The sequence below is a fragment of the Chenopodium album genome, chromosome 5, assembly GCF_948465745.1.
Source record: "Chenopodium album chromosome 5, dcCheAlbu1.1, whole genome shotgun sequence".
In the NCBI taxonomy this organism is placed as follows: Eukaryota; Viridiplantae; Streptophyta; class Magnoliopsida; order Caryophyllales; family Amaranthaceae; genus Chenopodium; species Chenopodium album.
In genome coordinates, this window is record NC_137838.1 from 6,419,622 (window position 1) to 6,443,947 (window position 24,326).

Sequence of the window (24,326 nt, forward strand, 5' to 3'; positions counted from 1 at the left end):
GACTGAGAAACTCGAATAACCCCTGACTAAGTAACCCTTAACCGAGTGAACCCCTTGAATAATCCTGACCGAATAACTCAAATAACCCTTTGACCGAAAAACTCAAGTAACCTCTAACTGAAAAACTCAGATAACCCCTAACCAAAAAACTCGGATAACCTCTTGCCACATGGTGTGACATGTTGCACCAAAAAGTTATTGTATCAAATAATGTTATACGAAGTAGAATTTTCACTAATATTGAGTACATATGTATTATGTATTTATGTACCTCTTAAATTTGGTCGGTGCATGCATGATGCGTTATTCTGCTCTAGACGTGTGGTAGTTATAGTATTAACTAATTAAAAAAAAAAATCAATTTATTTGATTACGTACATGATTCAGATGATTGTCTATATTGCCGTATACTTTAGGAAACTGTCAGAAAATCGCAACGTTATTCTGACCAAAGCAAAATTATACGAGTACTACTCTATTATTCTCTTCTGCAACGACTACGAGTACTATTTTTGATAAAATTATTGAAGAAGTGGAAATCTGACTCAAAAGTTTATAAGAATAGCTTAAGATATTCCTTTTACATATACATGAAAGTAGAACCTTAATTAAACACCTTCATTCTTTTTGCTCACTTCATTTAGAATATCCCATTTGAAGAGGCATGAAAGTAAAACCTTAATTAAACACCTTCATTCTTTTTGCACATTTCACTTAGAATATTTCATTTGAAGAGGGACAAGTTTGTCCATATGTCCATATATATTCATTAATTAATATATAAGTAATACCCAACACTACATGAGATCTTATGATATATTTATGATATATCTCCATGTAAATTATGAATTCAAAACATAATCCTTTTGTGTTAATTACTGTACGTACAGTATATGTACGTGCACGATGGTTTAAAAAATTGTAATTAAATATACGATGTGCATTATAAACTTAAAAGAAATGTAAATAAATCAGATAAACGAAAAGGAACAGATGTAACATTAATTACTCTGTAGAAACATTAGCTTAGGATAGTAACAACATACGCATCTTATAAAAGATGACACACAAAGAACAACATTACTAGCTCATACATGTTGCTTAAAACAACAATTAGAACACATTGCATAAACACAAAGGTACTTCAATGTCATGAGTTCTAGCTAACTAGCTAGCACTCAAAGAAACCGGATCAGATCGGATCGGACCGGAGCACGATCGATACTTATTAGGCGCAAGGTTTGTAACAGAAACAACGGCGGCGGAAGCCACGGCAACGGCCACCGGGAAAACCCTCAGTTTTGCAAATATTAGCACAGTTTCTCCTGCTAACACATAGTCCCCTGAACCTGTAACTTGCTGACTCGCAGTATCTTGCTTCTGCCACCTTTGCACCAATATCTGTATTTGATAAATTGCACATTAAATATCACACGTATACTTAATTTGGCTAACATTATTATTGCATCACAAGTACTAATTAGAATTTTTTTAAAAGGTAAGAAAAATAAAATATTAGAAATTTGAACAAAAATAAAGTAATACTTTTACTAGAACAAAGTTGAGTACATCTAACTCTTTTGTCCGATCTCTTTTTACAAGTTTATTAGTAGGAGATTTATTTATAGCTAGGAATTAAAATAAGATCTAGAGTTATAAAATTGAATCCGACCATATTGTTGAGACTCGTTTATTTATAGTTGTCACATTAGATGGTATAGTAGCTTAATATTAAGATCAAGTTATTATTACGGAGCTAGTATATACTTAGCATAACTTAGCATGTAAGACTTTTCAATGACTACATATTCTATGCATGTATTTCATATATTGAGAATGAAATTTAATTATTACATACTAAGTATTCAAACTCAAGCAAACAACAAAAAATAATTGAGTAGCTAGGGTTATAAATTAATTGAAATAGAATGAATTAATCGTAAGAGAATATAAACCTGTGGAAATCACAAGCAGAAGCATGAGAAGAACAACTGAAAACACACGTGAGGACCGCTCCATTTTAGTTTCCCTCTCTTTCTTTCTCTCACTACACTTGAATTAAAAATACAAGGGTAGATTTTGTGGCACACTACTATCACTACACTAAGCACCTCTTTATATAGCCAGAGCTATCCTTTATTATAATCAATTGGATGTTGGTGAATTGGTGATTGAGAATATATTTGGTAGGAAGGACCCGTGTTTGATCTTCCGCAACAACAATTGAAAAAAGATTGAAACCTAACCATCCAGAACTGATTCTCGGCCCGAATTCGGATTAGCCCAAAGGGTGAATCATATCGGGTGGATAAAAAAAAAACAAATTATCCTTTATTATTATTATTATTATTATTATTATTATTATTATTATTATTATTATTATTATTATTATTATAGTAGATCTCAAGTGAGTATATGGTTCAGGATGTTCACCTCTCATAACCATTAAAATCAGTGTACAAATTACTTATTCGGTATAAAATAAATTTGAATGATGATTTTATTTGTTTTACTTTGTAATCGGTGTAATTGAAGTTACATCATAGATTATTATTGCTCGAAGTTCAATATCCTTTACCAATAGACTTATACACATATTCTTATTTATTGTGTGCACCAAAAAAAAAAAAAAATTCTTATTTATTGTTCAGTTGCACATTTAGTTTAATGATGGTGCGACCATTTCACATATAAAACACTTAATTGCGTAATAAGGATTGTAGTACAGTGAGTAATTTGTTTGGTTAAAATAGTGGATTATGTATTATATATACTAACGTACTAGCATATATTTTAAAACATAGAAAAATAATATAATAAAGTATTATTATACTAACCTAGCTACTAGCATGTTCGAGATCTAGAAAAAGCTACTGAAAATAAAGATTTGAAAAAAGCATAGATCAACAAAATAAGTGATTCAAATGAAATAATTATGTATGTGTGGAGTAGGTCTCTTTTCTCTTTTGCGTTGGCTAACATAACATTGATTTCCTTTTGAAATGACAATTACACTTACATTAGACATTAGCACATTAGTGACATTACTATATGTATAGTGTTACTATTATTTTCTTGCCTTTTTATCTTCTTACTTGTCATCAACATTATCGGGCATTTTCTCGATCTTGTATCTTCTCTTTTTATGGTTTTCCTTTGCTTTACTTTCATGTGGGGCCACCTTTTTCATGCAAATTAATTATCTTTTATTTTTTGTATATTATCTTAGGTAAAAAATTTTACGTTCCAACTTGTGTGCGCAAGTCACATCGTGTAACCACTTATAGAAAAACAAAGTAATTTATATTATAAAACTGAACAAGTAATCCCTATGACACTAATCGAATAACCTTATATTACTGACGAAGTAACCTCTTTAATATTGACCAAGTAACCACTATTACACTAACGAAGAAACCCTGCCACAAATAAAACTTTGCGAAAAATTTAACGTTAGGTCTTGTGTTTGGCTATCATTTACCAGTTTGAAAATTTTATCTTTTATTTCTTAGCTTTTTGCATGAAAGCAATAATGTCCAACTAATTTCTTTTTTTTTTTTTTTTTTTCCTTCTAGTTGTTTCTGTTTGACGTGCTACACGTTTTGAGAATCATTCATCATATTTCTAAGTGTAATAATTACTATGTACATACGTCTTCAATCATAATTCAGAGAAAGAATTAATTGACATGCATGATAGAATTTAAGTTGCGGGTGTCTTAAAAAAAAATATATATATTTAAATTGCGGGTCGCGGGTGGAAAACAATACTCCTTCATTTCTACCTCATCTAATAGAGTAGTATAATATTTAACTTAGAGCGTTTGTCAATATTTAAATTATTAATAACATTTTACTAAGGTATATAATTAACACTATGATTTTGTGATAATACTATATGGATAGCGGGTTTTTATGATAAGATTAAGAGTAATTAATGGTATGGACATATCAAAGTTGTCATCTTGACATGTTCCATCACAGTTATACATATATACATATTCTTTTTAACTTTTGTGGTGGACTTGCCCGAGTCACAACTAAGTAAAACACTAATTGTACGCGTTTTCCTTTTTCATAAATAATAGATTCACTCCAGCCATCTTGATCATATCAAGTTTATTAATTAGGTCAAGTTCATTTTTGGCCTTCATGCTTGTATACGTTAGATCAAATTAATCAAGAATTTTTTATTTTCAATTTGGAAATTTATATGGGTGATTTCGATTTTGGAGTTACATTTATTAGCTCAATAGCCGTAACATTTATAAGAATATAATAAATCAGATTTTTGGCTAAGCTAATAATATTAATCCACATCCATGATTGTTTAAATTAGTCATCATCATTGTTAATTACTCTCATTCTTTTATGTTTTTTTTTTTGGAAATTGTATAAAATTAGGAATTCATGACAAAAACACTCGTAAATCAGTGTTATTAATGTTTATATTTTGATGATTTCTTAACTTTTTACGATTTTAACACTAGTAGAAAAATAGCAATAGGCAGCCTCCATATGGCACCGGTTCAGGCCAAACCGGTGGCCAAAACTGGTCTAGAAATGGGCGGGATTTTAGAACATGAGAAAAGGCACCGGTTTGGCCTAAACCGGTGCCAAAAATAAAAAAGGCACCGGCTTGAACCGGTGCCAATTGAACCAGTGCCCTTGTTAGATTAAAAAAAAAAAATCGGTCAAGCTTCTTTATATTCCTAACCCTAAATGAGAACTCAGCTTCATTTCTCTTATTATTAGCTGCCTCTCTCTTCTCTCTCCTCCTTCTCTCTCCTCTCTTCTCTATCATCCTTCCTTCTCGATCTCTCCGACCACAACGAAACCTCATATCTCTTCTCTATTGTCCTCCTTCTCTGTCCGATCTCGATCTCCTCTTCTTTCCCCCCTCTTCTCCGACCTTTCTTCTCCCTTCTGTCTTTTTCCCACCACCGCTACTAACCACCGCCGCCACCTACATGTTTCTGGGTTTATTATTCGAGGTAAGGGTTTACTAACCACCGCCGCCACCTGCATGTTTCTGGGTTTAATATTCGAGGTAAGGGTTTCTGGGTGATTATTTTTGGTAAATGCCTTGATTTTTTTTGGTTTGATTGTTGTAATATTGTTCGAAATTGATGGGTTTAATTGATTTTTGAATTTTCTGGGATGATTTTGAATTTTTTTTGCGTTTAATTGATTTTCGAAATTGATTTTTCTGGGTTCTGAGTTTAATTGATTTCGAAAATTTTGGGAATAATTCTAATTGATTTTTCTGGGTTCTGAGTTTAATTGATTTCGAAAATTTTGGGAATAATTTTAATTGATTTTTTTGGGTTCTGAGTTTAATTGATTTCGAAAATTTTGGGAATAATTTTAATTGATTTTTCTGGGTTCTGAGTTTAATTGATTTCGAAATTGATTTTGAATTTTTTTTTGCGTTTAATTGATTTTCGAAATTGATTTTCTGGGTTCTGAGTTTAATTGATTTCGAAAATTTTGCATTTAATTGATTTTTCTGGGTTCTGAGTTTAATTGATTTCAAAAATTTTGGGAATAATTGATTTCGAAATTTTTGGGGTTAATTGATCTTCGAAATTTTGGGGTTTAATTGCTTTTCGAAATTTTGGGGTTAATTGATCTTCGAAAATTTTGGGATCTAAAACACATTCAAAAATTTTGTGGTTAATTGTGTTTCGATTTTTTTGGGTTTTTTATTTGTTATTTATTTATTAAATTATTTTGATTTTTGAGTTCGTACATGATGCATGAGTTTTCTGGTTTTTTTTTTTTGCATTTTTTTTTGTGAGTTTTATTGATTTCTGGGTTTTAATTGATGCAGGTGTTAATTGATGCACAAGGATTCAAGACTTTGATTTTGGAATATTGTTTTTGATGTTGTAATTTTTATTTGTATTTTTCAATATCAATTTAACGTTGAATTTTATTGTATGATTATAATTCATTGTATTTTTTTTATTTTTTTTTTGTATTGTACAATAACAGTTTAATATATTGATATATTTTATTGTCTTTTGCACTTGTTCTAATTTATTTTAGTTGATTTAAAGGCAAAAAAAAAAAAAAAAAAAAAAAAAAAAAAAAAAATGGGCAGTTTTGGCACCGGTTAACCGGTGCCAAAACCAATGAAATAAATATTTTGCTTCATTTTTGGCACCGGTTAACCGGTGCCTAATTGGATATATGGCACCGGTTTTGAACCGGTGCTAAAAAGGGGGTATTTGGCACCCCCCACATAGGCAGCAGTTCAAACCGGTGCCTTAGACCGGGTTTGAACCGCTGCCAAAACACTTTTTTCATCTAGTGTAAAGTGTAAATTTAATGCTTATATGTAGCCCTAAGGGCTATGTATAACATTTTCCTACTTGTAAGGGTTGTTATTATTATCAAAGAGATCGAAGTGAGATACATGAACTTAGAGATTTTGTTCAAGTAGCATGAATTTGGCGCATAAGTGTGTCACAATATCCGGCATAGGTGATGTTTTGAATAGGGTAAGAGTATGACAGATTTTACTTAAACTTTCTTTTCACAATGTTAAAAATTCATTGTAGTACATAACATAAATGTAAGTAAATAACTCCATTTGATTAAAAAAAAACCACATTATTATTCAAAACAACCCCATACAGAAAGGTAATACTCATTACATGTACTCAAAAAAAAAAGAAAAAAAAAAAAAAAAAAAGAAAAAAAGAAAAAAGGTGATATTCATTACATATAGTACACACTATCAAGGTGACATATATGAAATGGTGATCTATATGGAGTACTCATCTGTATTTGGTTATTTTGGTATATATGCATGCTAAATAATTAATTAGCAATGTTTAGTGCAGAAGCATCTACGACGGAAGCCTCGGCAGTGGCCTCCCTGGAAGCCTTCACCTTGGCAAATAGCAGCACAGTTAGACTTCCTCCCACATAGCCCCTTGAACCTGTGGCTTTTAGTCTCGCAAGTTCTAGCCTCCGCGACATTTGGCCCTAGCTCTATTCATACACAACAATAACAACGTATTAAATATTAATTCCGTATTACTGTGATCATATATAAATTAAACACCCTAAAAATTTGGTAACGATTTTATAAATTAAGATCAACAAACCTACCTGTAGCTGTAAACATAAGCATCACCAAAATAAGAGCCGAAAATACACGAATAAGGCGTGCCATCTTAGCTTGATAGCTTCTTCTTAATGCTTGAAATCAAAATTAGTCAAGACCTTAATAGCACAGATATAATGATATATATATTATAGTGTATAATATATGGTACATTTATATAGCAAATGGTAAAGGCAAAACCGAGTATATTTTAATTTTAACAAGAAGTTTAGGAATATTAATTAATACCTGGAAATGTAATGAATCAATATGTACACGTTACAAAAAGCAGGGTGCATGAACTAAAAGAGAAAGTTCAATCTCAAAAGAAAAATCCACGTTAGTTTGCATGATTGTATTCCCACCTATTGTAATGTTTTTAGCTAAAAGAAGATTGTATTACTACTAAATTGTTTGATTTTAATCGACACTTCACACTACTTTTTAAAAGAGCATAATCATTCATGATATTAGTCTAAGCTTTGGCTATGCCATTTCGAATTAAATATTGATGTTGCAGCTCATCTTACTTGTATACTTACGTACGTACATACATACATATAATATGTTATGCGTAGTATATGCTTTGAATTTATGGACTCTATTAACCTTTTAAACTTAATAAGAATATTTTATATTTTTTCCAACATATGAGATCTTGAATTCATTGGTCTTAATGAGTCTTGTAAACATCAAAGTGTTATAATTTTCGTTTCCTTCTATTGAAATTGCTTCTTACTCCGTATGTTTTTTTTTTCTTCTAAATGATTCATTAAGTTTGCCCCTTAAGTCCATAACTGATTAAGAGGCTACCATCAATGTTTTTCTTATCAACTTAATCCAATCAAAACTAAATAAGTACCATAAATATTACGAGTAAGTACTATATAATACGGAGTGCAAAACGAGTACGAAATCATTCTCCTACAAGGACTAAGGCAACCCAATGGCACGGTGGGATTACATGACGGTACGAGCTTATTTGATTCCAGCAAATTGAGTTATGTGAAGTGGATCTCGCAAAATGGTCAGCATCTATTGTAGTTGGGCCAACTAATGTATTGCAGGCTAAATGCTGCTGGGCTACTGGATTTCTTATCGAGCTTTCAGCTTTCTATAATCTGGTCCATGTGATGTGGTGGACCTAGTAATTTTATTTTTATTTTTATTTTTATTTTGTTAACTAAAAAAATTCTATATCTATACTTAGTATTTAAAAACAAAAATCATCATCGATTCATCCCCATCATGCCACATGTAATTAAAATTTATTTTTCACCAATGCCACATGTCACCTCCCTTCATTAATTAATCCCCTTTCTTATTATTTTAAAAAAGAACTAGCTTTAATTCAATACATGTATGAATGTTCCCTTCAAAAACAAAAAAACAAAAAAAAAACATATATGAATGTTATTTGATTCATTTTCCCCCAACTTAATATCTCTACAATTACATTCAATTATCACCCATTCTTCTCCTTTATAAACTATTCATTTTCCAATTAAAACATATTATAAAACAAAAGTGTACCCCTTATAACCATCCCGTGCATTTGCACGGGTCAGAATGCTAGTTCATTATTAAAATAAAGTAAAATGATACTTTCAAACAATGAGCCTTATCTCCATTCCCTCCTCTTAAAAATGATCTTAGGTTCTGTTCGATAAATTGTCATGAAGTTGATTAGTAGTTTGGTATTCTATAATGAATTTGTATTGACTGATTTAACTATTTGATTGTAAATAGTTGCTGGTAATCTGGTATAAAAGTGTTTGGTAGATGTCTATAAATTTTAAAAATTCCAATCATTATTTAATAATAAACACTGTTCAAAAAACTTTTTTCATGAGCTTTTTTTTTAGCACAAATAGTTCTTTTTGTAATAATTGTTTACAAGAAAAGAAAATTAGGAACTCAACTGAAGAGAACATGCCCTAAGTTGAGATTATTTCAGAATAATAAAAAAAGATGAGATTATTTAAAAAAAAAAAAAAAGGTCAAAGTTAGGATTATTAATACCAATTTTCCTTAATAAGTCCCAAAGTAGTTCTTTTCATAATGATCAAATATTTAGAGTGTATTCTATTCACTTAATTTTCATTGATCAGAACTTATCTTTACTTTTTAGAACTTATTAAACCTTATTAGAATTTATTTTAGCTGCAATTTGTACTTGCGTAACCTTTATCAGGAATTATTTAACTTGAACTGAACTTATCTAAACTTAGGCCCTGTTCTCTTTACCTTAAAAAAATAATATTAAGTAAAAATAGTTTCAGTTCAATAAAAATAAGTTCAGTTCAGTAAAATTAATTTCAGTTCAGTAAAAATAATTTCAGTTCAGTAAAAATAAGTTCAGTTCAGCAAAATTGAGTTTTATTAAAGAAGAATTATAATAGAAAATCAGTAAAAATAATTTCAGTTCAGTAAAATTAATTTAAGTTCATTAAAAATAATTTCATTTCAGCAAAAATAATTTCAGTTCAGTAAAATAATTTCAGTTCAACAAAATTAAGGTGAAGAGAACGGGGCCTTAATTGAACTTCTTACACCTGAAATAAGTGAAAATAAGGTAATAGAATAGACCTTTAACAAACCATGAGATAAAAACTCTAAAAAAACTCTACCCCTAATAAGAAATTACTTATTATGGAGTAGTTGGACTAATTTAATCCGTATACCAAGACATTTATCAAAATTCTCTAAGTCGCTTTAAATAAATTTATTTGAATGACTATAATACACCCTATATATTTCAAGAATGTTTTTTTTTTTAAAAGTATTTTATGGTTACCGAGTAATTAATTATTTTTCGAGCAAACAATTATTATTATTATTATTATTATTATTATTATTATTATTATTTTTGACGGGAGAATGGGGGCTATTATTATTTTGAGAAAATTAAGTAACCCGTATTTTTGTATGGTTGATTAATTACTCTTCAAGCAAACATTTTATTTTAAATAAGAAAAAAAAAAAAAAAACACTTAAAAAATTGTTCCGCAAGAAAACAATAACCATCTGAATAAATTCTCCCTCTAAAAATGATCTCATCCTCTTAAATAAAGGGTTTTAGCTTGAACTTCTCCATTCTAGGGCTTAAGCACAGAAATTCTTCAAGCATTCAAAACCTGCTAAAAATGTCGATCTCAAGATTAGCAAGAACTAGGGTTCTTGAATCTTCTCGTCATTTCTTCAACAATTTTTCGCACCAAAATTCAATTACTTCTTCTCCGATTCTCAATCAACTAAGAAGTATCTCTACTTCATCGATTCTCAATCAATCTCCTTTTTATCCCTCTAATAATTACGCGGCGCTACTTTCTCAGTCTCGCAATTTCTCCTCTGGTCGTAATTTTGATCCTTATGAGAGGTATATTTTCTTGATTTCGATTTAGAAATGTAATCTCGTTTCTACATTTTTTCTTGAATTTGTGTTAATGCGACTTAGAATTTTCGTAGTTGTAATTGAAAATGTTCGTTGTTAGTGTGATTCTTGAAATATTGAAGTAATTGTTGCTCTTAATTTTTGGTTTGAACTTGTAATTTCTTGAGAGTATGTGATTTGTGGTGAATTTTTGCTTAAATGAGTTCAGATTTTGGTTTATGCTTTGATTATTGTACTCAATTTTTGTTGAATTTGTGTTATTGTGAATATTGTAGTGGTAATTTGCAAATGTTGTTATAAATGATGTTCTTATTATACGACTTCATTTGAGCAGCGAAATATGCGATAAATTGTTTGCGAGATTTTATTTGATGTTCTCCATTAATTTTGACGCACTCCTCTTTGCTCTTTCTATTGTACATTTTTGTGTGGTTTGCTAAGAAATGTTTGCTCAACTACAATCTATAGACCTTAGAATTTATGCTGGAATAATTTTTGTTCTCAATTTTCTATGTGAGATAATAAGTTGTTTGTTGAGAGGATTTGAGATTTGAGACAACATTTTGCAAATGATGAATTAGTGGTAGATACAAGTATACAATGATGATTTTGGAGGTTTTTGCAATTGTATTGTGTTAGTATGTTGGGATATCAGTGTAATTTGTATGCAACTTGACTATTTGAGTAGGTATATGAGAAGGACAGCTATCAATTGGGGTATAAGATTTGTGCCTCAACAAGAAGCTTATGTCATTGAACGTTTTGGGAAGTTCAGTAGTGTTCTTGAAGCAGGGTTGCATTTACTAATACCATTTGTGGACCGAATCGCATACATACACTCACTGAAAGAACAGACCATCGAAATTCCTGAGCAACCTGCTGTTACTACTGACAATGTTAGCATTAGGGTGAATGGTGTCCTCTTTGTCAAGGTATTCTGGTACTTTCTTGTGATTGTGTGTGTAATTTTTAGTTGTAGCCAGATTGTTATCATACTCCACACCCTTTTGCCACTTGGTATAAAAGTTGTTATCGGCAAAGCAGTGACATATTTGTATAATATTAGTATGCACATATGACTCTTTTTAAAGTTTTTATTGGTGAAGCAGTGACATATTAGTAATTCACTATCCAGAGCGTTTGTTTACGTTATTTATAGTTCAATGCACTTAGTGCTAAATGGGGAGGAGAGGAATGGTGCTAATGGAGAATAATTAAAAAGTAAAAACATAGACTAAAGTAAATATAAAATACTGCAAAAACAGAGAAAATTATGATGTGAGCTGTTTGCACATGCTCCAGTGCAAAGCTAAGTTCAAATGAATCCACATATTAAGTTTTGTATCAATATGTTACTGCTGGTGATTAGTGTTATACCAGTGTGACAAAAGACTGCAAAGTTTATCAACAATTTGGCTACTTGCTATTTGTTGCGTGTGCTGAACTTAGGAATGTCAAATTGTAGGTCATTGATGCAAAACAGGCGTCATATGGCAATGATAATGTCCTCTATGCAGTAACTCAGTTAGCACAAACTGTGATGCGTAGTGCTATTGGAAAAATGCCACTTGACAGGACCTTTATGGAGAGAGACACTATAAATGCAAACATTGTGGTATGATTCTTATTACCCTGTCTTTAATCCTTTGCTATTTGCTATTATACATTTATCTCTGAATATTGACATATATATACCTTATGCTTGCGGTGTATGATCTTATTTGCCTTAGTAGGGTTTCTTCATATTGTGTTTCAATGCGTGATGTATGAGTAAGTTTATAATTTACACAACATTTTGATGTTGAATTCTTCAGTTACAGCTCATGTGAAACCATACTGTATTTCCATGCAATTGACGATAGTATCTATAGATTTGTCATTTACCACATTATACCTTGTACTATATGCTATCGGATTCCTTTATAAATTTTGATCTATAGAAACTCAGGTGACGAGATGTACATAGCATATCATAGTTGAGATAATGCTTTTTTCCCTATATACTAATTGTTGATTGCTGTGCTTAACTTTATCTGGCTCATATATTTGCTCCAAGTACATGCAATAAAATTGTACTACTAATAGTATTTTAGAGAGATTTCAACTGATTATTGCTTTATTAATTATATATAATCAGGAAGCTATCAATGAAGTTGCCTCACAGTGGGGTCTTATCTGTCGCCGTTATGAGATAAGTAAGCGGCTTTTATCACCAACTTATACTTAACTTTTAAATTCAACCTAAATTTTTTTTCCCCTCTAAATGCTTTTCTTTGTTTATTATTCAAATTCTTCAGGGGATATTCTTCCACCTCCTGGGATACGAGAAAGTATGGAAAAGCAAGCTGAAGCAGAGAGGTTGAAAAGAGCTTTAATCATTGAGGCAGAAGGTCTGTCAAGCTTTACCCTTCTATTATTTTTGACTTTGAATGTGAATGCTGTTAGGTGTGGGTTATTATATACATATCATCATGAGCTGAACTCCAATACCGAGTATCATCAGTTGGGTGTCGGAGTCTGTCCATCTTACTTAGCCTTTTGGAAAGAAGATCAATTCCCATTTACTTGTTAACCTGTGATACAGTATTGTCTAACATATGATGAGTTGAGTAGAATTTGTTCCTAGTATGTATTGCCTTATTTATCGATTCTTCGTCCCCAATCGACAATCGTGGTGCTCTTGACTCTATTCACATACATGCATGTTCTTTGTTCTGTCACTTGCATTCTCATCTACTGTGATGCATTGAATTTGTATTTCTGGTGTTTCAATTGTCCTTTTCATTCAGTTTTACCCCTGTAAAAGCATAAGAATCAAGGTGATGCAAAATCATAGTGTTGTTTGATTATAACTTTTGAAGGTTGATAATAGTGGATAATGTACTTTACTTTTGGCTGTTCATTATATGCTGTGTTTTGGCCCTTTTTGCAGATACCGCTCCTAAAATTTGCTTCAAATATTTTAGGTTATGATTAGGAATTTTTTCTGTGGTTGGCTGTAGGATTAATGTTTGATGTTCTGGTTGGTATCTATGAACACTAGTGTCGAAGTTGTCAAAAAACCATGATAGTCAATCAGCAGATGATCTGAGCTTTCTCATTTTACCCTTGTAGTGCAACTTTCACTTGGAAATGAACAAGAAACACCTACTAAATTGATACTAAGTTTTAGCTGAAAATGTAGTGTTACAGGTTGATTGTGCTTCATCACAAGAAATTTTCCTGGAAAAAAAAAATTAATAAATAAAGAAAAGAAAAAACCTTCATCACTAGAAATTTTCCTGGAAAAGTTGCTCTTATAGGCTTTCAATATTAACTATGCAACAGCTCTAACCTCTTCTGTACTCTTTAAGTGCAATGTTGGTATAGTATTTTAGAGTGGTAAAATTGTGGTCATTTTAACCCCTTTGATTACGATTACCAATTGTTTGAAATGAGAGTTTGGGTAACACCCTCTATTTCCTAAGGGTAACATTACCACCTATTGGTTTCCCTTCCCTACCCTGCTGTAATGGTAACAAAATGTATTCTTCAATCCTCGATTTGATACGAGGGATTCCTTTCCTTTGGTAGATGAAACGACCAATAATAAAGTAACGCTTAACATACCCTTTTGCTTTCGTATTTGTTTTTAATTCTATTGTCTTCCCTAAATTTATGTCAAACATGCACTAATTTCCTGTGCTCATTAGCATAAGGGGGTATGTAGCCTCATGGGTGTGCAAGAATAGTTGTCCTACTCCCCTTGCCATAATTTCCAAGTACTTTTTTAAGCATCAATTTCCTGAATTACATCCATGTCTTTGGTATGTTTATCACCCTGAATCATTTATCATACCTAAGGTTTCTACTCCTGCCTTGGTCCAGCTAGCAAGGCGTAGTATTCAGTTATAGTTTAGGTATAAGTACGTTTTTTTACACCATTTTGGCCTTTTCCCTGACATGAACTAACTGGCAAAATACAAAATTAATGATACAATCTGCATGTCTAAGGTTCATGTATGTCCAAAATCCTCATAGCTTAACTGGATTTATCAGAGTGTCAAACAAGCTCTAAGTTAGTGGTTTATCAAGCAAACTGCTGTTGGCGGCTGCATTGTTGATATTGGTTTTTATTCTGCTGAGATGCCTGAAAAACTGCATCTTCTTATTGATTTAGAAATTTACTGTGTCCACAAGACAGTCTTTTACCACCAAATGTTTATTTACTGTGTCATTTGTGTGTAATAGGAAAGAAAGAAGCTGTTGTATTAACTTCAGATGCTGCAAAGATGGACCAAATTAACAGGGCAACAGGTCTATGTTATATCTTTATTGATGCCATTGGAATTTGTAATTTTTGCTAGTTATTGAGCTGTTAATGAACTATGTATAATCATATGTGGATATAGGTGAAGCAGAGGCCATCCGTATCGTTTCTGAAGCTCTTAAAGGAAATGGTCAAGCGGTATAGTCTTCATGTTCATTTAGCTATTGTAGCAATAAACTTATGTTGGTATTTGTTGACCATGTCAAATTTTGTAGGCTGCAAATCTCAAATTGGCCCGAGACTATGTGCAAGCTTATAACAACATGGCTAAGGAAGTAAATAACTGATCTATAACAGCTCATTTACTTAAGTGTTCTAACATGAGGTGTCATTGATTTAATTTTTGCTGTTTTTGTTGCTGTTTCAGTCTACAATTATGGTGCTTCCTGCAGCAATGAATGATGTTTCCAGCACAATGGCAATGGGTCTTTCTCTCTACCAGAAAATGTTTGCAAACAACAAAGGAGATACTTCAACTTTTTCGCCTTTCAATCCAACATCAGCCACTCAAAATGAGAGTAAAGATGATAACAAAGCTACAGCAGCAGAAAACAAACCTGTTTTTTCACTTCAAAGCCCGAAGAAACCTGAGTAGGAGAATTATAGGACATACAAGGGAGATCTACTTTCAGTTTTAATTAGAGAAGAAAACTGAGGAAAATTTTGCTTGATGTAATGTTTCATTCATTTAGCCTCTAAGGTACACAAACTCATTCTGCTTAACAGATATGTCTAGTTGACCTAATTGTTTAGCTTAATGAAGGAACCATGCCCTCATTTCTCATTCTGTTGGAATGTGCTTGGGGCTACCTTCATGGCTTCAGGCGCCAGTCTGTCAGAATAATGTTTTGAACAAAATTGTGGTTTTGTTCTTCCCTCTTTTAATGATGAAGGTATCATACCAATTGTGGAGTATTTTACTTGATTTATGATGCATCCCCCATTTAAGTGACATAACTTCTACTCTGTATGAAAGATGGCACCTGAGCTGAGGCACGTCTCGTTAATATGCTTGCAAAGGGTCATGTACCACCTTTTTGTTTAAAAAGCACGACAGCTCGGCACGATGAAGTATGTCAAATTATGATGATGGCGCAACGGAAAAATAAGTTAAACTTGGCCGAGACATAGCATGGCATGGTATAGCATAGAGCCATGTAAAGCTTCCTTGGACTAAGGTGTGAAGCCATACATCTTTATATCATGCTTATTGGATGAGTATTGAGAAATTTTTTTCCGAAATGCAACAATTACAAGAAATCAAACTCATAAAAGCAAATAATAAGAAATTTTCATTTATGAGTTTGTCTAATTCAAATACAAATACTAACATAAAAGAATAATAATCACACCCTGACAATTTTTTTTTTTAAATTTACAAATATTACAATCCTCTGAAATTAGAGCCTAAAATCAAACTCATTTTCTCAATTACATACAACAATCCCTTCTACAAAGAATTAGTACAAATCTCAAAAAAAATCCTTAAAAATTTTAAAGCAACCCACAAAGAACAGAAAACCCTAAAACAATCAACCAAATCAAATGAACCAACAAAAAAGCTTGACCCGATAATGGGCCCGATCCACCATTTCCCACCTGACAAAACCCACGTTTGGCGACCCGAGTACCCGCGCAATGAGCATCTGCGCAACCGCACCAGTAAGTCACCCCATTTTCGCCGCAAACCGGGTCGGGTCGAAAGCATTTAACCGGGCAGGATTTTCCGGATGATTCTTCCGGCGAGCATAATTCAGCATTTTCGGCGAAATCGGATGGTAATCGGATGACGGAAGTTTGTGTGTCGGATTTTACGAATTGAGTAAAGGAAATTAATAGGAGAGAGAAAATTAAGAAAGAGAAATTGAAATTTCGGTGAAACATTTTAATGGAGGTTAAATTATGAAAATTTAGGGTTTGAGAGGAATTGTAATTGGGGTCCTCAAACCCTGTAATTTGGAGATTTTGGGGAAGAATGGAAGAGAAATTGAAATTGTACGCCAAGAATGGTATGGGTCAAATGGTGGTTGAGTTGGTTTACTGGTTATTCTTTGGCTAGCTGTTGTACGCTGTTTTCTTTACTTTTTCTCAAAAAGGAAACATGCCGTTGATATGACACAAGTCACACAACAACTATTGGAGAATGTTTTTTCTTAACAAGTCCTTGTTTGTTTTAAGTAGCGGTTTTTCTTGTAATGTAATACTACCTCAGTATCGTATTATATGCAACTTTAGAATTTTTTATATCTCACAAATAATACCCTAAAATTGCATATAATACGATCCGAAATTAGGATTATGAAATTAATTGGAGCTCTCAGTTTGAAATCCCATTATACTTCCTTTATTGCATAATACGTAGTAAACTAGTAATTGATGATTAAACTTGATATATATTACGTACATAATGTTTCGATATTACTTGAAGGTTATTTGTTCTTTCTATTATTTTACCTCACGTGTTGATCAATTAAAGTATAAGAAGTGGTGTGTCTCTAGGATTGTAGCTCACCTTAAATTTCATGGTGTTGCCTTCAATTTGAACCCTCATGGGAGTCATGGTTAGGGATGACAATCTAGTCCGGATCCGACCATACTCCGCCCCGATCCGAGGTAAAATATCTGCTCCGAGTCCGAGAAAAAAGTAATCCGAGTTCGACTCCGTTAAAATAATCCGACTTCGAGTCGGATGAGGGTCGGATTCAGATCCTACAAAAAATCCGAGAAAAAAATCCGACTCCGACAAATGTCCGACTTTAACGGATTATCCGACTCCGACTCCAATAGATAGTGGATTTTTGTGTGGGTCATGGTGGCATTGGGTGTGGGTTGTAAAGGCCCAAATAACCCAACATCTCAAAGTATATTGAATAATGAAAAAAAAACTCGGAGTCGGGTCGGATCGGAGTCGGAGGTCGGATATTGAAGTCGGAGTCGGAGTCGGATGTCGGAGTCAGATGTCGGAGTCGGAGTCGGATGTTGGATTTAACCTCCGACTTCCTGTTGGGTCGGAGTCGGATTTAGCATAATCCGCTCCGAGTCCGACCCGTGCCATCCCTAGTCATGGCCATAAGGATGATTAGGAAGGAGAGTTGATATAAGAGTTATTTCGAGACTGATTTCCACAAATGATTGATGATCTATTATATTCCACACTACTGTACTTTATTTTATCACGAATTTAATAAAAAAACCAGATCTAGTTTGATAAAAGTAGATTTTAATATGTATAAACACGTAGAATTAAGAAAAATTAGTTTTAGTTACTCCGTAGTAAATATTATTTTCATAGGAAAGAAATTATATTACAAATTTACATTGAATACTAGAAAAATTAGTTTTTTTTTTTTTTTTTTTTTTTTTTTTTTTTTTTTTTTTTTTTTTTTTTTTGTAATAATCAATTTCAGTTAGTAAAAATCAATAATTTAACTACATGTACTACTACTCCACTAGCCATTAGTCTCAGAATTTTTTTATTTATTATTTATTTTTTATTTTGGGAAAAATTACATTTTTAATGTGTGATCAAAATTATTGATGCATGCACTCACAATTAATTCAAGGACATGTTGATTTGTAATGGATCAAAAGTTGATAAAAATTACACTGTTGTAACTTTTTAGGTATTCTTGATCCCAAGTTCCCTCTAGATGCAAAAAGCATTAATCAAGTCCCCAAAAAGATTTCCCATCTTAGTTAACTTGCTAATTTCTAACCAAAAAAATGTACTAAGTGTCTACCTTACATATGAATACCATAAATTTGTTAAACAACTTAGTCGAAATGAAATAGTTAAAGATTACAAGTATTTTTTTTAGTTAAATTAATCAAAGGATATGAAAGAGAAAGGAAAAAAAAAAACCTTGACTTCCTTAACTGCCGTTATTATTATTGATAATCTCTCGCAAAAATAAAATTATTACTACGTATTAATTTTATTAACGGTTTTAATTAACCAGCTAAAAAAATTGTGTAACAGAAAAAATGCTGTCCTTGAGAAAAAGTCATGCAAAAATGAACCACAAATTAAATGTAAGGCAAAAGCCTAAGAAAAAGGAACAGAAAGTTGCGCATTGTTTATGGAGCATTGCACATTTGCACTCCCTATGTTTAGAGCTCTCTTTCATCCTATAAGAGCTGCCTCCTTCCATCATCCAAAGCAGCCTCATTTGTGGAATAAAACAATAAAAAACTTTCAATAACATTACATTCTTCCAAGTTTTTTCTCATCCCTCACCTCCTAATACTCGCCCGAATCGTCCTTATTTATAACCCCTTCGACGATCATGGGCGGCTGTGCTAGCAGACCTAAGGACTTGGACATCAACGAGCCTGTGCCCGCTGAGGCTCCTGCTGTTGATAAGCCCGAGTCCGACCCCGTTGCACAGGTATGCCTACAATTCAATTTTTAGATAATTAATGTTATACGTCAGTTTGATTTACATATAAAAAAAAAAGGGTGCAAGTCACAACTACGGCCTCATGTGTGCATGACATGACATTGTCAATCATTTGTCTTAACTCTTAAATAATAAGTCACGTTTCTATTATACGCACATTTGAGCTTTTTCATACTGTACATAATAATCAAAATTCTAATAAAATGACTATATTGATATGCCAACATTTTTTCATTTTTAGAAAAAGCAAATGCCTACATTTATTGTTGATTTTCCTTGTGTGTGTGTGTGTTATGATAGGAAAATAATGGAGGTGAAGAGACAAAAACAGAAGAGCCCTTAGTAGGTCTCTCTGAAACCACAGAAGAAGCAAAAGAGTCCTCAGAATCAACACAAGCCAGGGAGCTCATCACAGAGGTAGCAGAAACCAAGGCCGAGGAGAAAATCGAGGCTGAGGAGAAGGTTGAGGCTGAGGCTGAGGCTGAGGCTGAGGCCAAGGAGCAGACCGAGGCTAAGGTTGAGGCTGCTCCGGCTGAAGCTGAGGCTGCCTCAACTGAAGCCGCCGACGCTGCTCCAGCTGAGGTTGCTAACACCTCTGAGATAGAGAAGATCCCTGAGCCAGTAGAAGAAGCCAAGGTAGTTGAGGCTCAACCCACAGAAGAAAAAAGCGATGCACCTCTCGTTACAACCGAACATTGACCATTTTATAGAACATTATACTTAAGTGCACAGATTTATGATACCTGAGTAAAAATTCTTTTTTGTAATTGGTACAGCATGTAGTGAGTGTTTGCATCTAAACCAAATAAAATGTCTTTTTTCCATTCTGTTTCTGTTATTTACAGTTATGCATATACAACTACTAACATGTATGTATGGGTGATCTGTCTCACATGATACTCCAAAAGGCAACATCCTAATAAAAAATCCTTGGCCTAAACATCCAATAGCCAATTTGTCCTGAATCATGACAGCAAGGAAGCCTAGCAGATGCTGAGTTTTACTTACCTGTGCACGCTCAATAAGATTCGTAGTTTTGTACTCAACAGCAATAAAATCCACATATCAAGTAAAATCTGCACCAGTAATTTTCATTCAATGTCACAAAGGCATATCTTGTTTCTTTATCCCCTCCAAAATCCAGGCACAGTAAGTTCTGAGCATTGATTCTGAACCTACTTATACTGCTTAGCCAAACAAAGACAATATAAGTCAAAACATTATACAGTTTATTCCTATACACTACATCGTTTTTCTTCAGGGATATAGCAGGGTTTGAAAGGGAGTTCCCTGGTTAGGCAATTGGCAAATAAACAAAAAAGAACTAGGGAAACAGATGAAGCAATAATCCTGGTACACAGAATAATACCAATCTTGATAATGAATCCTGGATGATCAGAGTATGGTCATTCTGTTCAGTCAAACAATAAGTAGCAGCAAAATATATGTTTTAATCATGTGTTAGGAGGATACATAAAAGCAGCCCAAAGTTTCAGAATATGACAATTGACAACAGTTGGCCTGATCAACACATCAAATGCAGTTAATGATATCTTAATCTGTTGAACAACTTTCTTTGAAAAGAACTCTTTTAGTATCTGGCATCTTGATGTTTCTAATCATCAAACTTAGATAGTAATTTTTAAAAAAAAGCCTTTTATCTTGTCTGAATCCAGTGTTGCAGACGAAATTCAATAACAATGGATGAAGTTCAATTTTACATATGCATGGTTATAGATGCTTCACTTATTACAAAAAGGGATATTTGCTTAACGCCGAATATGTCAAAGTTTATCAGCTCTATGCTGATATTTCAAGGTGACATCCCCCATTCACAGAGCATGACAAACCTTACACTTCTTTCTAGCTATCAGCAGAAACTCTAGAATTTTCGTCTGTTGTAGTAAGCAACATCGAAGTAACAGCCTTTGTCAAGTAATAAGCACAGCTTGAATTTACATGCCGTATAACAGTATATCGTTTCCATCCACTCATACAACTAACAGAGGGCAAGAATAAGGGGCAGCACTATACAGCAGCAGTAAATTTCCTTTGGCAGCATACATATCAGCAATAATTAATGTTGCAATTTTTCCTACTAACCAGATTTTGATAGTCATTTGTGTCCTACTGTCCTACATGCCAGCCTAATGATCTCTAAAACTGCAGAAAGGACGAGAATATTCACTCTTTTTGTATCTTTCTAACAGGTCTCCAATGGTTATTAAGTAGGCAAAATTCAAAATTACATGCCTAGCAGAGATACAGACATGTATAAAGAGGATTAACAGTGAGAAATTTTCCAATCAACAAAAATAATACTGTTTATCTTTTTATAAACACATTATTTCATAAAGTTGATAACAATTTGACACTATAAGTATATAACAGATATATAAGTCAGACACGATCACACGAGTCAGCACGTCCTAGGCACACTGATTTAAGATGTGAAGCCTGCCTCCATCTAGGAGTGCTCTTACTTCCTAAACTTACATCATATCTTCACTATGACTATAACAATATAGCACGAAAAGCCGAAGGTCAAGAGGAAGCATAAGCATCAAGATAAACTGCTTAGCCTATCATTCTTATCTTCTAAGAATTGTTCTCCATTTACACTTTCATCCTTAACTCCAAACATTATTAGTAGAAGCAGGAGGGGATAACTGACTGTAGTCAATACCCAGTTCACAATCAACTGGTTAAGGTACGAGACACTGTGTACATCAATTTGCCAAGCAACTGCTGCCCCTGCACTCTGCACTCCCTTGTAGAAGCCACTGTACCTGAAACAATTTACAGAAACTAATGTTTCAGTCCACATCAATCCCATCCCCCAATAAATGCACCAACAGCAATAATACAACACCGCCTATATTCATAACTCAATCTATCATTTTCACTAGTAATTCCAATTCTATAGCAGATTCATTAACTACAATAACACAAAATAACAGATGCACCAACAACAGCAATAATACAACACCGCCTATATTCATAACTCAATCTATCATTTTCACTAGTAATTCCAATTCTATAGCAGATTCATTAACTACAATAACACTAAATAACAGACCAATTACTACTGCATACACTAATCTAAAAGTTATGTCTTACCTGCTAAGTGTCTCTGAATCATCTGCCAGAGCACCAATAACCCAGTAAACCATGCTTTGGAACATGGCATCCAACAAGCCAAAGCTAAAATATAATAGGAATGGACCGGCATAAGCAGCACCCGAATCCTTAAAATCCAACTTCTCAGGAACATTATTCCTTGAGTACCTCAACTGATTGGCTAGACCACCTCCCCAAATTGCAGTTCCAAGCAAAGCAACAACCATAATCCCCAAATATCCCCTTTTCCTCCTACTCTGAAAGCTGAAATCCATCAAGTATCCTATCCCAATAGACCCCAACATCTGAGCCCCCCAATAAAACACATTATTAAACCCCCTAGTCCTCAAATTAAACAACTCCCCATTCACATTATTAAACTGATAAGTATAGAAAAAATTGCTCCCCCAAGCAGCTGGCACTATCAATAACATCTTCCAATTCAAGAACAACTTCAAAATCTCAGCGAGTTCAGTCGTTACATTCGAGTACTTAATATGAGTGCACACACTCCCATCATTCCTAATCACCTCATTAGGTGGTAAAATACACAATGAAAGAAGTACACCAACACCCATAAAACACATAAATCCAATATAAGTACCATCATTAACAGAACTAGCCTCAGCCCTATTATAATTCAATATAAATGGAATCAACCCACCTATAACTCCCCCCATATTAAATATACTCCAAAACATACTAATATAACTCCCTTTTCTCTTAGTTGTAGGATATGAAGTCATGATAGCTCCTTGACCAGCCCACAACAAACCAGCACCCACACCCAAAAGTGCACCAGCAGCAATCACAAAACCCTGAGAATGGTGGTGATTATAGTTCACAAACGAGCCTGCGTACAGCACATACGTCGAACACCCGGCTAGCAAGGTCAATCTAGGCCCTAATATATTGTAAATTCCACCACCCAAAATCCCAAACACTGCAAATGTAGTGTATAAAGCTGTATTAGCATTATTTGCTGCTGTATGATCAACCTGACCACCACCCCCCATACCAGATAATGCATTGAACATACCAGGGCAACAAAAACATACCAACCCTATTAATATTACTTGAATTAAAGGAGAATTATACCTTAATTTTGACATTTTTGTGGGTTCTTCTTCTTCCCTTTCCAAACCCATTATTTATATTGTATGATTTGAAATGGGGTTGATTGATATACTTGGAATATTGGATTTGATTGAAAAATGTTAATGATTTGTATTTAGAAAGGTCAAAGGAGAGAACTTTGATTGTGATTTGTAACTTAATGTAAAAAATGGAAATTAGACTGATGGATTTGTCTTGATCTGGGAATATTTATGGAAAACTACTCAATGAGTTGCCAGCTTTGTACGCTAAATAGGAAAAAATGACAGACAGTGAACCAATCATAGAAAGAAATACAAGATATTTGGCTTAATTAATATGGAAGGTTCACAAATCACAAGAGAAATGAATATGTTGATTTTGTAAATTCTATCCTATTTTTTTGTTTGCTTGTATTCTCGAAATGAGGTTGTATAATAATATAGAAGGTTCACAAATTAGAGAAAAGCAATAACGCACCAAAACAGAAACAATAACGCAGCAGCACACAACAATGCGCACCACAACCAAAATCAAACCAAAATTAATTAGGATTTGTGAGCCCTCATTTGTAGCAATTTAAACCGAATTTGCAGTAAATAAAAATCTGGAAAAATAAAATCGAAGCCTAAAATTCTCAAACAAACAAATAATTTGCGGAATTAAACAAGAACTAACCAAGATCGATGAAAAAATCTCTAGAAATTAAAGAGGCTTGATACCATGTTAAACTCAAGGAAATACGGGAGAAAACGGCTTAGCCTTTTGTATTGATAATTATCACATGTATATACACAATACATTAGGAAACCTAATTAGCCTAAAACTCCTAATAAGATAAACTTAACATAAATAAATACAATATTAACATAAATATAACCAAACTCTAATA

General features: G+C 33.1%; 5 protein-coding genes across 5 annotated transcripts; 2 read left to right on the top strand and 3 right to left on the bottom strand.

Moving 5' to 3' along the window:
• Window positions 1–980: 980 nt before the first annotated feature.
• LOC145630219 (defensin-like protein) lies at window positions 981–2,112 on the bottom strand. The gene is made up of 2 exons (XM_081682471.1): window positions 1,956–2,112; window positions 981–1,401 (listed from the first exon to the last, which is right to left on the bottom strand). Exons 1-2 carry the CDS (start codon window positions 2,017–2,019, stop codon window positions 1,229–1,231), a joined length of 237 nt encoding a protein of 78 aa, XP_081538597.1. The 5' UTR covers window positions 2,020–2,112; the 3' UTR covers window positions 981–1,228.
• Window positions 2,113–6,706: 4,594 nt separating this feature from the next.
• On the bottom strand, window positions 6,707–7,327 carry LOC145630221 (defensin-like protein). The gene is made up of 2 exons (XM_081682472.1): window positions 7,122–7,327; window positions 6,707–7,001 (listed from the first exon to the last, which is right to left on the bottom strand). Exons 1-2 carry the CDS (start codon window positions 7,183–7,185, stop codon window positions 6,832–6,834), a joined length of 234 nt encoding a protein of 77 aa, XP_081538598.1. The 5' UTR covers window positions 7,186–7,327; the 3' UTR covers window positions 6,707–6,831.
• A 2,935-nt stretch (window positions 7,328–10,262) lies between these two features.
• Window positions 10,263–15,731, top strand: LOC145632488 (uncharacterized). Its single transcript, XM_081684869.1, has 9 exons — window positions 10,263–10,495; window positions 11,199–11,442; window positions 11,976–12,125; window positions 12,648–12,705; window positions 12,808–12,900; window positions 14,741–14,806; window positions 14,902–14,957; window positions 15,035–15,094; window positions 15,187–15,731. The coding sequence occupies exons 1-9, from the start codon at window positions 10,263–10,265 to the stop codon at window positions 15,412–15,414; spliced, it is 1,188 nt and encodes a 395-aa protein (XP_081540995.1). The 3' UTR covers window positions 15,415–15,731.
• A 3,281-nt stretch (window positions 15,732–19,012) lies between these two features.
• LOC145630222 (uncharacterized) lies at window positions 19,013–19,985 on the top strand. Its single transcript, XM_081682473.1, has 2 exons — window positions 19,013–19,207; window positions 19,520–19,985. The coding sequence occupies exons 1-2, from the start codon at window positions 19,106–19,108 to the stop codon at window positions 19,916–19,918; spliced, it is 501 nt and encodes a 166-aa protein (XP_081538599.1). The 5' UTR covers window positions 19,013–19,105; the 3' UTR covers window positions 19,919–19,985.
• Window positions 19,986–21,517: 1,532 nt separating this feature from the next.
• LOC145630223 (UNC93-like protein 1) lies at window positions 21,518–23,827 on the bottom strand. Its single transcript, XM_081682474.1, has 2 exons — window positions 22,340–23,827; window positions 21,518–22,008 (listed from the first exon to the last, which is right to left on the bottom strand). Exons 1-2 carry the CDS (start codon window positions 23,485–23,487, stop codon window positions 21,783–21,785), a joined length of 1,374 nt encoding a protein of 457 aa, XP_081538600.1. The 5' UTR covers window positions 23,488–23,827; the 3' UTR covers window positions 21,518–21,782.
• Between the last annotated feature and the right edge of the window lie 499 nt (window positions 23,828–24,326).

Bases quoted from the DNA above. Each gene is read 5' to 3' on its own strand.
- LOC145630219 (XM_081682471.1), bottom strand. From the start codon at position 2,019: ATGGAGCGGTCCTCACGTGTGTTTTCAGTTGTTCTTCTCATGCTTCTG. The intron at 1,402-1,955 runs GTTTATATTCTC...TATCAAATACAG, and splicing joins TCTGCTTGTGATTTCCACAG to ATATTGGTGCAAAGGTGGCA.
- LOC145630222 (XM_081682473.1), top strand. From the start codon at position 19,106: ATGGGCGGCTGTGCTAGCAGACCTAAGGACTTGGACATCAACGAGCCT. The intron at 19,208-19,519 runs GTATGCCTACAA...GTGTTATGATAG, and splicing joins AGTCCGACCCCGTTGCACAG to GAAAATAATGGAGGTGAAGA.
- LOC145632488 (XM_081684869.1), top strand. From the start codon at position 10,263: ATGTCGATCTCAAGATTAGCAAGAACTAGGGTTCTTGAATCTTCTCGT. The intron at 12,901-14,740 runs GTCTGTCAAGCT...TGTGTGTAATAG, and splicing joins TTTAATCATTGAGGCAGAAG to GAAAGAAAGAAGCTGTTGTA. The intron at 14,807-14,901 runs GTCTATGTTATA...ATGTGGATATAG, and splicing joins CCAAATTAACAGGGCAACAG to GTGAAGCAGAGGCCATCCGT.
- LOC145630223 (XM_081682474.1), bottom strand. From the start codon at position 23,487: ATGGGTTTGGAAAGGGAAGAAGAAGAACCCACAAAAATGTCAAAATTA. The intron at 22,009-22,339 runs GTAAGACATAAC...AAATTGTTTCAG, and splicing joins GATTCAGAGACACTTAGCAG to GTACAGTGGCTTCTACAAGG.
- LOC145630221 (XM_081682472.1), bottom strand. From the start codon at position 7,185: ATGGCACGCCTTATTCGTGTATTTTCGGCTCTTATTTTGGTGATGCTT. The intron at 7,002-7,121 runs GTAGGTTTGTTG...GTGTATGAATAG, and splicing joins GCTTATGTTTACAGCTACAG to AGCTAGGGCCAAATGTCGCG.